We start from the raw sequence: 16,371 nt of genomic DNA on the forward strand, positions 1-16,371 counted from the left end.
AAATGTGACGAGATGAAACAGCTAAAAGTTCAAACACTTAATAGTAATCAAGACCTGACTGTAAATGAGCACTGGTGCATGAAATGGTCACAGAAATTCTATGGTGAATAACGGTGACATTAATCCTTTTAAGAAAATCATGATCTCAGTATTTGGTAGTCAGGAAAGAAGCTGAAGCACATGGCTCATCTATCTATCTATCTATCTATCTATCTATCTATCTATCTATCTATCTATCTATCTATCTATCTGTCACACTCTCCTTTAATCTCACTTACATTATATGCACAAATATAATAGTAACAATAACAGTAACAATAAGCAGCCAGCTTCTGTGATCCAGGACACATTTTGTCACCTTTGGATCCTTGTGGGTTAAAACACCCTTGGCCAAATCCAGATCCCTTTAAAGTAAATGGCTAAATCCTAGTTGTTATGGTTACAGGCCTAGTTGCATCTATCACCTGTCAGGGATGGTCTAAATAGTACTGAGTCTTGCTTTGAGTGCAGGGGACTGGACTAGAAGACCTCTTTTGGTTCCTTCCAGTCCTACAATCCTATGATTCTGTGATTCTCTGGTCTTTCTGAATGCACATCTTCTGATTTGTGCTTCATGCCTAAACATTTCATAGGGTGGAAACTTGTAATTCTCCTACTTTTACACTGAGACCCAAGCTACAGCACCAAGTGCACCAACCATGATTTCTCAGCTAGTCTGATTGGGTTTGGGTCCTGCAGTTCTTCCCACAGAGCTGTGACCAGTCGTAAGTTGAGTGACCAGCTGGTCTTTTCCAAAGTATAATTTATTTAGCACAGCAGAAACAAAGAAAACTGTGCTCAGACACATCACTACAAACAGACTAAAATCCCATCAGCATTAAAATAATCACTTGAGCAGAAACTCAGCCATCCCTACACAGACAGAAATTATTTCCCATCTCTTCATCAACATGGGAATCAAAAGTTGAGCCCCCTCCCATGAAAGGCATGACATACTGACACCCCCAGTACGTGGAGAGAACAATAAAGAGGAAGGGGAAAAGACACATGCGTCTAAGCAAAGGTACCCCACTTTCTGCAATTCACAGAAAACAAAACAACCAGCAAAACAAAACAAGAAACAGAGGCAATCAAGCAAATAAAACATCCCTTATCCCAAACATAAATATTACCCCTCCCCCCAAAAAAGGAAGAGATGAGCCAGAGAGTAAATGAAGTTGACTAATGACTTTGTCGTAGCTACTGATTTACTGTGTATGGTGCTCTGACGATGGAGTGATGGTAGCCATATAAATCCTTAAAATGGATTAATAGATAGGTTCCGACCTCATTTACACTGGTTAATTCTACAGTAACTCCACTGACTTCAGTGGAGTTCGTCTGCACTTTAACCACTACATAAACACATCGCAGGTGATTTTCCCATGGAAAGAATATTTCTATCTGTTGAATGTAGCTATAATGAAACACAGTAAAATGACAGTTATGGGAGAAAGACAAACATATTGTTCTTGGTAAATAATGTCCACACATTCAGCCTCCTCAGGGCAGCTTTGATCTCCTTATTCCTCAGGCTGTAGATGACTGGATTCATTGTTGGAGGCACTACAGAATACAGAACAGTCATCATGAGATCCATCCCTGATGCTGAGCTAGAGGTGGGTTTCAGGTAGACAAAGGTGCCAGTGCAAAACAACAAGGAGACCACAGTGAGGTGAGGGAGACAGGTGGAAAAGGCTTTACGTCGGCCCTGCTCAGAGGGGATTCTCAGCACTGTCATGAAGATGTGAACATATGACGCAATTATTAAAGCAAAGCAGCTTAATATCAAGCATGCACTAAAGACAAGAATGCCAACTTCACTGAGGTGTGAATCAGAGCAAGCGAGCTGGAGTAGCTGGGGGATTTCACAGAAGAACTGGTTGATGACATTCAACTGGCAGAATGGTAACCTGAAGGTGTTCCCAGTGTGCAGGGCAGAGTAGATAATACCAGTAATCCAGGCACTGGCTGCCATTTGGACACAAGCATCCCTGTTCATCACTCTGTCATAGTGCAGTGGTTGGCAGAAGGCAATGTATCGGTCATACGCCATGACAGTGAGTAAAGTCATATTGGCTGCTGCAAAGAAGACAAAGAGAAAGACTTGGGCAACGCATCCAGCATAGGAAATGGACCTAGTGTTCAATAAGGAGTTGGCCATGGATTTGGGGACAATGACAGAGATGGATCCAAGGTCTAGGATGGAAATATTAATCAGAAAAAAATACATGGGGGTGTGAAGATGGGGGTCAAGAGCTACTGCTATGATGATGAGAAGATTCCCAATTAAGGTTGCCAGGTAAATCACCAGAAACACCACAACATGTAAAATCTGCAGCTCTCGAATGTCAGAGAATCCCAGGAGAAGGAACTCGGTCACTGTGGTTTGGTTGGACATTTTCTTCCTCAGTTCATTGTGTCTTGCCTGTGCAGGGAAGGATTAAGACTATGGTCATCATTTTATTCGGTGTTTCATTATAGCTATATTCAACTGCTGAGGATATTCTTTAATAATATCTCATGATGTGACTGTCACAGGAGCACTGCACTCATCAGTTCCATGACCAGGCATGATGAATGCTCCTTTCCCCTGACAATCAGACCATTAGTCAAGTGCATTATCGTACCAGTGTAAACTGGCATTTCTGCCAGTGTTGCTGGGTCATTTTTCACCATCGGAGGATCTGGCCCAAGAGTTGGCTTGATGAAATGTAGTATAAAGGCTGGAACAAATTACAACCTAAACCCAACACTGCTAACAATGGTCCCTCTATTCTGAGAAATAGCCAGCTGACAACTTGGACATGAAACTGAAGTACTAGAATATGCCAACATAGCCTCATTCCCACTCTCTGAGGCTACACTCCATAGACTCATCCCGCACCAAATGTCAGCTTGTCTGTCATGATTCCACCACAGCAGCATGTCAATGGCCTGCTGCTCAATTAAAAACTGATTTACAGTACCGAATACCAGCTGTGCTTCCATCAGCATGGCATGAAGATCTTGGAGAATCGGTAGCTCCTGGGTGGTGGTGTTCACTTCTGTGAATTTAGGTCTGTGCTGTGTGGCTTGCAGGCCATCAGTACACTTAGGTTCTATGTTTGGCTCTGTCACTGGCCTGCTCTCTGACCTTGGGCCAGTCACTTTGACCTTTCTGTGCCTTTTTTTCCCCTTTCAAGTTTTATCTGTGTGTAATTATTGCTTTTGTAACCCACAGTCCTCCTGGATGTGGGTTACAAAAGTGGTACCGAGACCATCTTAGACCTTAACAAGTATGCTCTACAGCCTTAGCTAAGGGGTTTGTGGCCTTTAGCTCGTGGAGTTAGCTCCAGATATCCTAAATTCAATCCTGCCCACCAACACCCAGAGTCTATTGCTGTTACACTTTGAAACAGAAATGCGAACAAGGTTGCAATAGAATGAAGTCATTTGAAATTAGGCAGTATTAATGTCCACAGCATTTCTTTAAAGTTTAAGGCTCATTGCAAATTGTCTGTTGATATTTTTTATGGAAATTTGGCTTTTTTTCACCTAAAGAATGTGTGTTTTACTACTAAAAATATATTTTTCATCTTAAAAGTTTGATTGTCCACAACTGGCTAAAAAAAATCATTTTTTTTTTGTTTTTTTTTTTTAAAGAAAAAATCAGCATTTTCCAGAAGGGAGAAAAATTCTGACCAGACATTTGATTAAACTGATAGTAAAAATCTTTAAAGAGTTCAGATTACAATTCATATTTATGTTCTTAAATTTCCCCTCTATATTAATTCCCAACAATATTTAACTGAAGTAGCAAACTTACTGTGTTGGAATTTGTAGACTTTTTCCCAAATTCCGACGCATTCTGTCATCCACAGCCTGGATTCTTTGGTCAATATCTATCTATCTATCTATCTATCTATCTATCTATCTAATTTCCCCCACCACTGTGATGTCTTGATGGCAAAGGCACAACTGCCTAAGAATCTTTCCAACCCCTCACTCTTACCTGCTCAACACCTGAAACTTAGATCAGCATAGTTATACCACTCAAGACTATACATTCACACTCCAGAGTGGTGTAGCTATACTACTTTCACTCCTGGTGTAGATGGAGCAAAATCAATGGAAAAAATATGTGTGATGATCCAACTCCCATAATTCAGGGAGGTGATATTCCTACATAACCACTCTTTCCATCACTTCAGGCTGTGGCTAAACTACAGAGTTCCTCTGGCACATCTACCATGATGTAGCTATGCTGTTATAGCCCTCGTAGAATAAACATGGCTTTTGAGACAGAACTGACTGTTGCGCTCTGCAGATGAGCTGTGTGTAGCCGGCTTTGATCGTCACCGGTATTAGACAAGCAACACTGCAGGAAGGTGATTTATCCACGTCTAATTTGCAAGAGCTGGAGGGACTCATTCCCTGGAGCCCTGCACAGCTCAGAAGCAGAGGCCCAGAGGCAAAAGTTCATGAATTCATCAATTTTATATCCAAAATCTATCATTATTATCCTGGGTAATTTAATTCCAGCACAGCACAGTCCCTAGAATCTCCCCCAGAGTTTCCTGATCGCAGTCCAGCTTCTGTGTAATCTATTGGCTAGAGCCGCAAAAGGATTTAGGAACTTACAGATAAAGCCAAGTGCCTAGTGGGATTTATCAAAACTCCTAAGTAAGCCAAAAGTCTAAATCCCATAGACTTTCAATGGGAGTTAGGTGCCTAACCTGCTTAGGTGCTTTTGTAAATACCACTGGGAACCTATTAGAATAGTAATGTGCCTAAACCCCTTTGTAATCCTGGCCTTGTGTCTACCTTGTTACATTCTAAGGTCTGGCCTTCCTTGAACTTCAGAAACATTAAATCTATGATGTCCAAAGTTGCTTAATGGAGCAAACTTTGGATTTATACAACTGATAAGTCACCATCTGCAAACCACTACAGTCTGAGACTATTAGGGACTTCATGCAAGGAAATGCAGGTGCCTACCCGGTTAAGCAACAGCTCAGAAGAGGTTTTCAAGATGTTAATTTTGGACTTAGACACCTAAATCCTTTTGTGGATCAACCCCTTGGCCACTGTTCAGTGGGGATTGGTGTAAACAGGGGACTTAGAGGTGAAAGCAGCTGCTTCATCTCTTGTCTCCCCAGCCAACCTGTTCCCTCCTGTGGTAAAATGTCTCTAGAATTCACATGGAAATAGGTGTGATCTGTATCCTCCTGTCCTTTCAAATGTCCAGTGGGGGCTAAGGCCAAGGACTGTCCTGCTCTCTAAAGACACCTTGCTGAGTCACAGTCTATTCTCAGGCCCTCCCACAGTGTTAAGATTCTGCATCATGTGCAAGAAACATATCATCAGCCCAGGGATTCAGATACAGATAGCAACCAAAGTAATCAGACTGAGTGGGGAATTTCGCAGGAAACCCCCATGAGGAACACAGAGCTGTGATTATCCCCAGTGGGCATTAGCAGAAGAAAGAGCAGAAAACAAGCCCCTGAGAATGGGCCAAATTAATCCTGGGCACAAATCCACTAAGCTCCATGTTGAAGTACCAAGGATGGGCTTGGGCCTGAGAAGAGACCTGTAACCTACTCTGCCACATCCTGTGCAATGAGAGCAGAAACAAAGGGCTGTGAGTGCTGCAGAATATGGCACAAATGATACAGTGAACTCTTGCTCCAGGCTTTGAGCTGTGACTGGGATATTCAGAGTTGCTTCATGGAATTAGGTGCCCATCTCCCATTGACTGCACAAGGGCAGTTAGACACCTATCTCCCCTACACCCCTTTGAATATTCCAGCATTAATGCACGGAAATTTCTGTCTTGTCTCCTTGTATCCTAGTTTTATTTGCATTGCCCTAGTCCTAAGTGGCCAGATGATTCACCCAAGGTTCTGAAGTCGGATATTTTTTAGTAGTATATATAGAAGTGAAGGTAGCAGCTGGGCAATTTTCTCTCACTCACCACTCCCTGGAAATGTGCTTCTACTCTGCCCTGGAGGGAACTTTGCTATATATGATGGAGGATTCCTTTCCCTGTACTCCTGGACACCTCCATAGTGATGTAACTCAAGGGTGCAAATACAGTTCCAGTGATGTTGATGTTTGTGTGGTGGGGACATGTCTTCTAGAAACTGCACAAGGATCTCAGTCCATTTCTGAAGGCCACTATGACCCACAGTCCTGTGATCTGTTTTTGGCTCATTTTAAAGAGACAGAGCCGTTTGTAGAATCCATTTCTGGGTATGGATGCTGTTTACAAAGCCCTCAATGTCTGGAAGGGCTCAGAAATAGTGGTTCTGAATCTCAGTCTAGTTTTCTGGGATGATATTGACAAAGCCTCATAGGGGATTTCAGAGATCCGGGCTAGATTCACAGAAGGAATCACTGTCTGTTTTTTAAGGTATTTAGGCACCTAATGGGATCTTCAAAACACCCTTTGATGTCAGTGGGAATTAAGTGCCTAAAGGCTTTTGAAAATCCTCCTAGACACCTAAATACCATTAAAAATCTGGCCCTTAGATGTTCTAACACTGAGCGATTAATTCAGCAGGCACCATTGAAGTACATAGGCTAGCAGCATATGGCCCTGGTCTATAGCCAGATGCCTGCAGGATCTGTTCCCTTTTAGCCTCCGTTGCTCTCAGAAGTAAGACATCTGCTAAAATCCCCAGTGCCTGTTGAAAACAGTGCCAGCATTCAGTTCAATTGCCTTAAGTGCATATACTGAGGCCTGTGAGATATCCCCCCTTATTTCCGCAATTCCTTCCCTCACCCCAGGGCCATCCTCTCCCTGGCTGAGATTGCTGCCGTGGTCTATGAATTCCAAGGAGAACTGAGAATGTAGTGCTTGAACCCTGTGTGGATCAAGGGAAGAGAATTCAGTATACGAAGTTTCCATTTATTTCATGATTACACTCAGACAATAATACCTCTGTGCACTGTACCTTTTGCAGCTGGCAATGTGGCCTTGAGGGCCTCTCCATCCACACCAGTGGAGTGGCTTAGCCAGATAAGGAGGAAAAGGAAGAGGATGCAAGATAACATGTCACAGGAGACCCTGTAAGCCTCTGCAGCTTTGAATGCTGAGCACAGGGCTTGGAGGATCACAGACAGCATGGCCAGGGAAAGAGTGGAAAGGAGAAAGATGCTGAAAAAAGGAGAGAGACATGCAGCAGGAGATGCTAGTGCTTCTTAAGCAGCACACAGTCATGATGCAGACTCTTGTTGACCTTGAGGTTCAGTAGTCCTGTGCTCGCCTCCTTCTGCAGCCTGTAGAGAACTGAATTCTAGGACCTTCCTACACAGCCCCACATACATTCCATGTGGCATCAGGGGCTGTTGTACATGGTTAAAAAAGAACTAGATAAATTCATAGAGGATTGGTCTGCCAATGGCTATTAGCCAGGGTGGGTAGGAACAGTGTCCCTAGCCTCTGTTTGCAAGAAGCTGGGCGACAGGGGATGGATCACTTGATGATTCCCTGTTCTGTTCATTCCCTCTGGGGCACCTAGCACTGGCCACTGTTGATAGACAGGATACTGGGCTAGATGGACCTTTGCTCTGACCCAGCAGGGCCATTCTTATGTTCCTCCAGCTCAACCTCCACCCTGGGGGAGAATACAGGAAATCACAGCTTGCACACACACTGACCCGTGAGAGACAAGGTTGGTGTATGGGCTTTTGAAATAGAAATGACTGTTCTTTCCCATTCAGATGTTCTTTTCCCATTATTTATTAATTTTTATTCTGTTTTAAATGTGTCTATTTGAATAGGTATGGCATAAAAGGAGTTTTTGGGGAAACATTTTTTCTTTATTAGTAAATGTCTCTTAGTCATTATAAGTGACAAGTGCTGGGCACCTCTGACACTCATACAATGAGATATTAGGGAAAGGGGAAACAGGGCCATTTCCTCTGTTGCTGTAATCCTGACCATAACCCTTTTCATTCCCTCCACAACCATCACACAACGTGCTGAGGAAGAAAATGTCCAGCCAAACCACCGTGACCAGTTCCTTCTCCTGGGATTCTCTGGTGTTCGGGAGCCGCAGATTTTGCACTTTGTGGTGTTCCTGGTGATTTACCTGGCAGCTCTGCTGGGGAATCTTCTCATCATCACAGTTTTAGCCCTGGATCACCATCTTCACACCCTCATATACTTCTTCCTGGTGAATCTGTACATACCAGACCGTGGCTCCATCTCTGTCACCATCCCCAAATCCATGGCCAATTACCTCATGAATACCAGGGTGATTTCTTATTCTGGATGCATTGCCCAAATCTTCTTTTTTGTTTTATTTTTATTTTTTTTTTTCATATTCTTTGCTTCAGCAAATTTTGCCTTCTCACAGTCATGGCATATGACCAATATGTCTCCATCTGCCAACTGCTGCACTATGAGAGGGTGATGAACAGGAGAGCTTGTGTCCAAATGGCAGCCAGTGCCTGGATCAATGGGATTCTCTACTCTGCCCTGCACACCAGGAACACGTTTGCAATATCCTTCTGTGGAGGCAATGCAATAGATCAGTTCTTCTGTGACATCTCCCAGCTCCTCAAGCTCGCCTGCTCCAACTTGTACCTCAGTGAAGTTGGGGCTCTCATCTTTGGTGTAGCCACAGTCTCATGCCGCTTCATTTTCATAACTGTGACATATGTTCAGATCTTCACCAGAGCGCTGAGAATCCCTTCTGAGCAGGGCCGGCATAATGCCTTCTCCACCTGCCTGCCTCACCTCACTGTGATCTCCTTGTTACTTTTCACTTCCACTTCTGCCCACCTCCAGCTCAACTTTCACCTCCAGCTCAACCTCAAGTCTGGATCTCATGGTGGGTGTTATCTATTCTGTGTTGTCTCCAGGGATGAATCCCATCATCTGCAGCATGAGGAACAAGGAAGTGAAAGCAGCACTGAGTAAGCTGATAAATTGGAAGTTATTCAGCAAGAATAAAATGTCCACATTTCTCCTTTGTTAGCAATTTCATTCTCTGTTCCTTTATAAATATAATCATCTGATGACAATATTCATTGTATAATTAACACTAGTAAAAATCTGGACAAACATACCTCAGGAAAAAATGTAATTATTACACAGATACTATATATATATCAATGTAATTAAGATTTGAATCTATCTATCTATCTAATCTAGCTATCTATCTATCTGTGATGTACCCGCTACCCATCTCCACACTATCTGGGAACCTTGCAAATAAAATCAGTAGCCATAGCAAAGTCTCTAGTGGAGTCTCTGACAAGAGTTGGGAACTGGGAGCTAATACCCTTCTGGACCAATTTTTTAAAGCCTGTTAAACAAGCAGTGGGACCACCGAAAACACAGTGCTAAAGTAGCACTCAAGGAGGATGAGGCCACTGTGGAGAAACTAAATGAATTCTTTGTATCGATCTTCACGGATGAGGATGTCAGGGAGATTCCCCAACATGAGCCATTCTTTTTAGGTGACAAATCTGAGGAACTGTCCCAGATGGAGGTGTCCTTAGAGGAGGTTTTGGAACAAATTGATAAACTAAACAGTAATAAGTCACTAGGATCAGATGATACTCACAAAAGAGTTCAGAAGGCACTCAGATATGAAAGTGCAGAACTACTAACTGTATTATGTAACGTATCATTTAAATCAGCGTCTGTACCAAATGATTGGCGCATAAGTAATGTGATGCCATTTTTAAAAAAAAGAGGTCTGAGTTATTCTTAGCTCCATGACTGTCCCACTATATCATCTCATTACTGGAGTAGGGAAAGTAGATCATAGAATATTAGGGTTAGAAAGGACCTCAGAAGATCATCTAGTCCAACCCCCTGCTCAAAGCAGGACCAATCCCTAGATTTTTACCCCAGTTCTCCAAATGGCCCCTTAAGAAGTGAACTCATAAGCCTGGGTTTAACAAGCCAATGCTCAAACCACTGAGCTATCCCTTTGCCCTGCTAAGGAAGTGTTGTTTACTACTTCTCATAACACAAGAACTAATGGTCACCAAATGAAATTAATAGGCAGCATGTGTAAATATTTCTTCACACAACACACTGTCAACCTGTGGAACACCTTTCCAAAGGATATCGTGAAGGCCACAACCATAACAGGGGTCAAAAAAGAACTTGATTAATTCATGTAGGATAATTTCATCCATGGCTATTAGCCAGGATGGACAGGAATGGTGTCCCTAACCTCTGTTTGCCAGAAGCTGGGAACGAACAACAGGGATGGATCACTTGATGATTACCTCCACTGTTCATTCCCTCTGAGTCACCTGGCACTGGCCACTGCATACTGGGCTAGACAAGATACTGGGTTAGAAGGACGTTTGAGGTGCCCCAGTAGGGCCATACTTATGTTCTTATTTTCTTATGAAATATTTCTTCACACAACCCACAGTCAACCTAGGAAATTCTTTGCCAGAGAATGTTGTGAAGTCCAAGACTATAACAGGGTTCAAAAAAGAATAGATAAGTTCATGGAGGATAGGTCCATTCATGGTTATTAGCTAGTATGGGAGAGATGGTGTTCCTAGCCTTTGTTTGCCAGAAGCTGGGAATGGGCGACGGGATGGATCACTCAATGATTACCTGTTCTGTTCATTCCCTTTGAAGCACATGGCATTGGCCAGTGTCAGAAGACAGGATACTGGGCTAGGTGGACTTCTGGTCTGACCCAGCATGGCTGTTCTTATGGATTAAAATTGCTATTTATTTATGATTTCTATTACAGGAATAACTAGAGACACTGAACAAGAGTGGGAGTCCCATTTTGGTAGGTACTTTTTAAGCACATAGGCCACATTTTCAAAGATGTTTAGATGCTCAAAGAAGCAGATAACTGCTTGGTGGGCTTTTCTAACATGTCTATATGGCTTGATTTTAATGGGAGGTAGACATCTAGGCACTTTTTATAAAAACACTAAGTACCTATCTATATCTTTAGGCACCTAAATATCTTGTAAAATCTGGGACTGAATGTCATTCTAAGCATGATTATAGTTCAGCTGGATGTTATAGCCTGTGTTATGCAGGAGGTCAGACTAGATGATCAAAATTGCCTACTCTGGCCCAGAGAATTGATATGACTTGCAGCAGGTCAAACAGAAAGTCAGTGTCAGAGCTAAAAATGGAACAAAGAGGTCCTGATTCCATGATCAGGTCTCAGTGCACTTAATCACTACTGATAGACCATGAGATCTCTTCCATGTCAATGTCCATCCCTCTGATTCTCCTTTTACCTGTTCAATTACTTTGCCTGCCAAGAGAAGAGTAGAGAGGGCAGGTAGTGGTAGGAAAGACCATTATCACTAATTGATACAGTTGTTAATACCAGGTGATTTTCAAGGACTTTGAGAGAGGCATAGGTAATCTGGGTCAGCATTTGACCCCAATGTTACTCGGTGTCTTTCACCAGCTATGACAAGATTCTACAATGGATCATGCTTGAACAGAAATCTGAGCCTGTGCCCTGTTCCATAAAAATGTATGATATTTCCACATGGGTGCAAAGGTTTGTATTAATAGATATCAAGACAATATCAGTGTCAAGAGCACATCACTATAACTCCCTTATAGTGCCCATAACTCACTTTTGATACCCACTCATTAAGAAAAAGAAGTTGCAACAATATATCAAAATCACTGTATAAACATACAGCTAAGAGTTAATTCTTCTTTTACCTGAAAAGGGTTAAGAAGCTCACATAACCTAACTGACACCTGACCAGACCAATAAAGGAACAAAACACTTCAAAATCTGAAAGGGGAAAAAGTCTTTTGTCTGTTCCGAGGTCAAGTATCTGAGGGTAGATGTGTTAAAAATCTATATCCACAAAAACAAGGAGTGCAGTGGAAGCTTAAAGGCTAATTCCTTTTTGTTGTTTTTAATGATCTGAGTCTTCCCCTGTTTATTGACAACTTTATTCTTCCAGTAGAGAGATGCAGTGGTTTGAGGTCACTTACTCCAGGTTTCTTCCAGTGTATCTAAAAGCAAAACCTGACTGCATATGCTCCATCAATATTGAATGGGTTTCTGTTTCTAGATACATATTATGGAGAAAGCGGAAGGGAGAAATCAAATGACCATCCTGGAATTCCTCCTCTTAAGATTTGGGACAGTCCTTGACCTGCAGCCCTTCTCTTCCTGCTGTTTTTAATGAGCTATGTTGTGACTGTGGCTGGGAACATCCTCAGCATTGCACTAGTTGCACTCGATCAGTAACTTCACATCCCCATGTACTTCATGGAGATCTGCCGCACCTCAACCCTCCTGCCCAGACTGCTGACGAGTCTCCTGACAGAGGACAGAACCATTTCTGTTAAGGGCTGCATTTTGCAATTACATTGTTTGGCATCCTGTCAGCTACAGAACCTCTGCTGCTCATGGCAATGTCTTATGATTAGTATTTAGCGATACGCACTCCACTGAGTTATGCTGCTGTGATGAATTTAAGTGTTTGTTTCCAGCTGGCGGTAGGATGCTGGATAAGCAGCTTTCTGGGCTGCACCACAGTAAATAATTTCCTGTTCTAATTAATGTTCTGTGATTCCAAAGAAATCGATCGTTTCTTTTGTGATTTTTCATCCATGATAAAGCTGTCCTGTGGAGACATCCAGACTCTGCAACTGGTGACATTTACTATTGCTGCCACAGGGGCACGTGTACCATTTCTACTGACCCTGACAGCCTGCATTTGTATCATCACCACTATCCTGAGATGCCCTTCCAACACAGGGAGACAAAAGGCCTTTTCCACTGCTCTTCTCACCTCATTGTGCTTACAGTTTTCTTTTGGACCGGGATAACTATCTTTGTGTTTCCAACAGCTAACACTCCTAAGGTCTTACACAAAATATTTCTTCTCTTCTACGCATCCCTTACTCCCATGATGAATCCTGCCATCTACAGATTGAGAAACAAGGAGGTCAATGAATCCCTGACAAGACCTATTCTTATACTAGCTGCTTTCAGAAGCAGACATAGAAGCTTAAAGAATATGTTTCCACAGATTGTAAAATAGAGATGAATTGATATAAGTTCTGTAAAATATGGCCCATCTGAGTACGTGAGCACACATTTACCCTTCATTGACCATATATGATCTTTCTTTCTTTCTTTCTTTCTTTGCTACTTTTTGAGAACTCATCTTTCACACATTTGACAGACATTTATTTAAATAACATTTAATACTGTAAGAGACATTATTTATGAAAAGTGGTATTTTTTCCAGACACATTTCAGCACTCTGGTTCATTCATCTGTACATGAACACTAGTGCTCAAATTCTGCAAGAAGCTTAACCTCTTTTGAGTGGTTCTGGGTCTTGTCCACTCCCACTGAAGCCAATGTTGTTCTTTCTCCACTGATTAGACTCCTCTGTTGTCAATTACACTTCTGAAAAGTAGGAGAAAAATGTTGCCTCCACAGTTAATGGAGAACTTTCATTGAGCAGTATTCTATGCAGATCTTTAACGAGGTAGACAAAAAATGAAAGTTTGCGGAGGGTTGGGAGTCTCAGTGTCATCTGCATGAAATGTCGTCTGATAGAGCTGCTGGAGGAAAAGGTAAGGGGACTGGAGATGCAAGTGGAAACTCTGGCTGAGTTTAGAAGGGGATTTGAGCAGATGATGGAACACAGACATGATGAGGCACAGGGGACAAGCTCAGGCGAGCGGACAAAAGCAGGACCTAAGGACTCTGAGGAGGGACTGCTGGGTGAGGAAAGTGGACGGTGGAAGCATGTCACTAGGAGAACCAGACAGAGGATAAGACGGGCCAGCGATGGACAAATAGAACTCAGGAATAGGTTTACTGAGTTGGGAAATGAAGATGGAACACAGCGGGCTGCTGAAGGAGTAACGGCAAGGAAGAAGAGGCAAGCAGCTAGTCCTGCAGATGGAGGGGAGCAGTCAGTGGAGGCAACATCAAGTACGAGCCCTAGGAGGATTGTGAGGTCAAATACAAATCGGGAGGAATCACGGCCAGCTGCTGTGGGGGATAGACCGGAGAATCGCATTGTCACCAGGAAAAGGCAAGTCTACGTGATTGGAGACTCTCTACTGAGAAGAGTAGACAGGCCTGTAACTAGACCGGATCGGGAGAACAGAAGAGTGTGCTGTCTGCCGGGGGCTAAGATACAGGATGTGGACTTGAGCCTGAATACGATCTTAGCGGGAGCGGGAAAAAATCCGTTGATTATCCTTCATGTGGGAACGAACGATACGGCTAGTTACTCACTGGACTGTATCAAGGAGGACTATTTCAGACTGGGGAAGAGGCTTAAAGACATCGAGGCTCAGGTGATCTTCAGTGGGATTCTGCCGGTTCCTAGAGCGGGGCGACGAAGGAGGGACAAGATTATGGCGATCAACAGATGGCTCAGGGAGTGGTGTTATAAGGAGGGCTTTGGGATGTACAGTCACTGGGACGCATTTACGGATAGACGACTGTTTGCTCAGGATGGACTTCATCTCAGCAAGGAGGGAAATAGGATTCTAGGATGGAGGCTCGCCGACCTCATCAAGAGGGCTTTAAACTAGAAAGTTGGGGGAGATGGTTGGGAGATGTTCGGGAGATCTCCACGCCAGAACATACCCTGGAGAGGGAAGTAAACAAAGTGAGCAGGGATACCCTTGCGGCCCCAAGATTTGATCCAAGGAGGAATAGTGGAGTAGAAACCAGAGTAACGGGTGATGCTGGTGGCAGACAGTTTGTGCACGACGGGGGAAAGAATGTCACTGACGCCAAACGCCGAAAATTAAAAGGTTTGTACACTAATGCGAGGAGCCTAGGTAACAAGATGGAGGAACTGGAGTTACTCGTGCGGGAAGTGAAGCCGGATATTATAGGGATTACCGAAACCTGGTGGAATAGTACTCATGACTGGAGCATGGGTATTGAAGGCTATGTGCTGTTCAGAATAGACAGGAAGAAAGGCAAAGGTGGGGGAGTAGCCTTGTACATCAATGATGAAATTAAATGTAGCGAAATAAGATGCGATGGAATGGATAAGACGGAGTCCGTCTGGGCAAAAATCACGCTGGGTAAAAAAGCAACTAGAGTTTCCCCTGAGATAGTGCTTGGGGTGTGCTACAGACCGCCGGGATCGGATTGGGATATGGATAGAGACCTCTTTAATGTCTTTAATGAAGTAAACACAAAGGGGAAATGTGTGATTATGGGGGACTTCAACTTCCCGGATATAGACTGGAGGACGAGTACTTGCACAAATAATAGGGGTCAGATTTTTCTGGATGTGATAGCGGATGGATTTCTTCATCAAGTAGTTGAAGCACCTACGAGAGGGGATGCCATTTTAGACTTGGTGTTGGTGAGCAGTGAGGACCTCGTAGAAGAAATGGTGGTAGGGGACAACCTTGGTTCGAGTGATCATGAGCTGATTCAGTTCAAACTAGATGGAAGGATAAACAAATGTAGATCTGCGATTAGGGTTTTTGACTTCTCGAGGGCTAATTTTAAAGAGTTAAGGAAATTAGTTAGGGAAGTGGATTGGACGGAGGAATTAGTGGATTTAAATGTGGAGGAGGCCTGGAATTACTTTAAGTCACAGCTGCGGAGACTGTCGGAAGCCTGCATCCCGAGAAAGGGGAAAAGAACCATGGGCAGGAGTTGCAGGCCAAACTGGATGAGCAAGCAACTCAGAGAGGGGATTAGACAAAAGCAGAAAGCTTACAGGGAGTGGAAGGAAGGCAGGATCAGTAAAGAAAGCTACCTTGCTGAGGTCAGAACATGTAGGGATAAAGTGAGGAAGGCTAAAAGCCGCATTGAAATGGAACTTGCAAAGGGAATCAAAACCAATAGTAAAAGGTTCTACAGCCACATAAATAAGAAGAAAACAAAGAAAGAAGAAGTGGGGCCGCTATACACTGAGGATGGAATGGAGGTTAAGGATAACCTAGGCATGGCCCAACATCTAAACAAGTACTTTGCCTCGGTTTTTAATAAGACTAGTGAGGAACCTTGCGATGATGGAGGGATGATAAACAGGAATGTGGATATGGAAGTGGATATTACTGCAACTGAGGTAGAGGCCGTACTTGAACAGCTCGATGGGTCGAAGTCGGAGGGCCCGGACAATCTCCACCCGAGGATATTAAAGGAACTGGCGCGTGAAATTGCGAGCCCGTTAGCGAGAATTTTTAAGCAATCGATAATCTCGGGTGTTGTGCCGTATGACTGGAGGATTGCTAATGTAGTTCCTATTTTTAAGAAAGGGAAAAAGAGTGATCCGGGTAATTATAGGCCTGTTAGCTTGACATCTGTAGTATGTAAGGTCTTGGAAAAAATTTTAAGGGAGAAAGTAGTTAAGGACATAGAGGTC

At 43.2% G+C, this 16,371-nt stretch overlaps 1 protein-coding gene and 1 pseudogene across 1 annotated transcript; one reads left to right on the forward strand and one right to left on the reverse strand.

Moving 5' to 3' along the window:
- Positions 1-1,483: 1,483 nt before the first annotated feature.
- Positions 1,484-2,446, reverse strand: LOC127040873 (olfactory receptor 14A16-like). The gene has a single exon (XM_050935429.1). The coding sequence runs from the start codon at positions 2,438-2,440 to the stop codon at positions 1,484-1,486; it is 957 nt and encodes a 318-aa protein (XP_050791386.1). The 5' UTR covers positions 2,441-2,446.
- A 9,817-nt stretch (positions 2,447-12,263) lies between these two features.
- LOC127040874 (olfactory receptor 5V1-like) lies at positions 12,264-13,050 on the forward strand (annotated as a pseudogene).
- The last annotated feature ends 3,321 nt before the right edge of the window (positions 13,051-16,371 follow it).

The sequence above is a fragment of the Gopherus flavomarginatus genome, assembly GCF_025201925.1.
Source record: "Gopherus flavomarginatus isolate rGopFla2 chromosome 11 unlocalized genomic scaffold, rGopFla2.mat.asm SUPER_11_unloc_1, whole genome shotgun sequence".
Lineage (NCBI taxonomy): Eukaryota > Metazoa > Chordata > Testudines > Testudinidae > Gopherus > Gopherus flavomarginatus.

Bases quoted from the DNA above. Each gene is read 5' to 3' on its own strand.
- LOC127040873 (XM_050935429.1), bottom strand. From the start codon at position 2,440: ATGTCCAACCAAACCACAGTGACCGAGTTCCTTCTCCTGGGATTCTCT.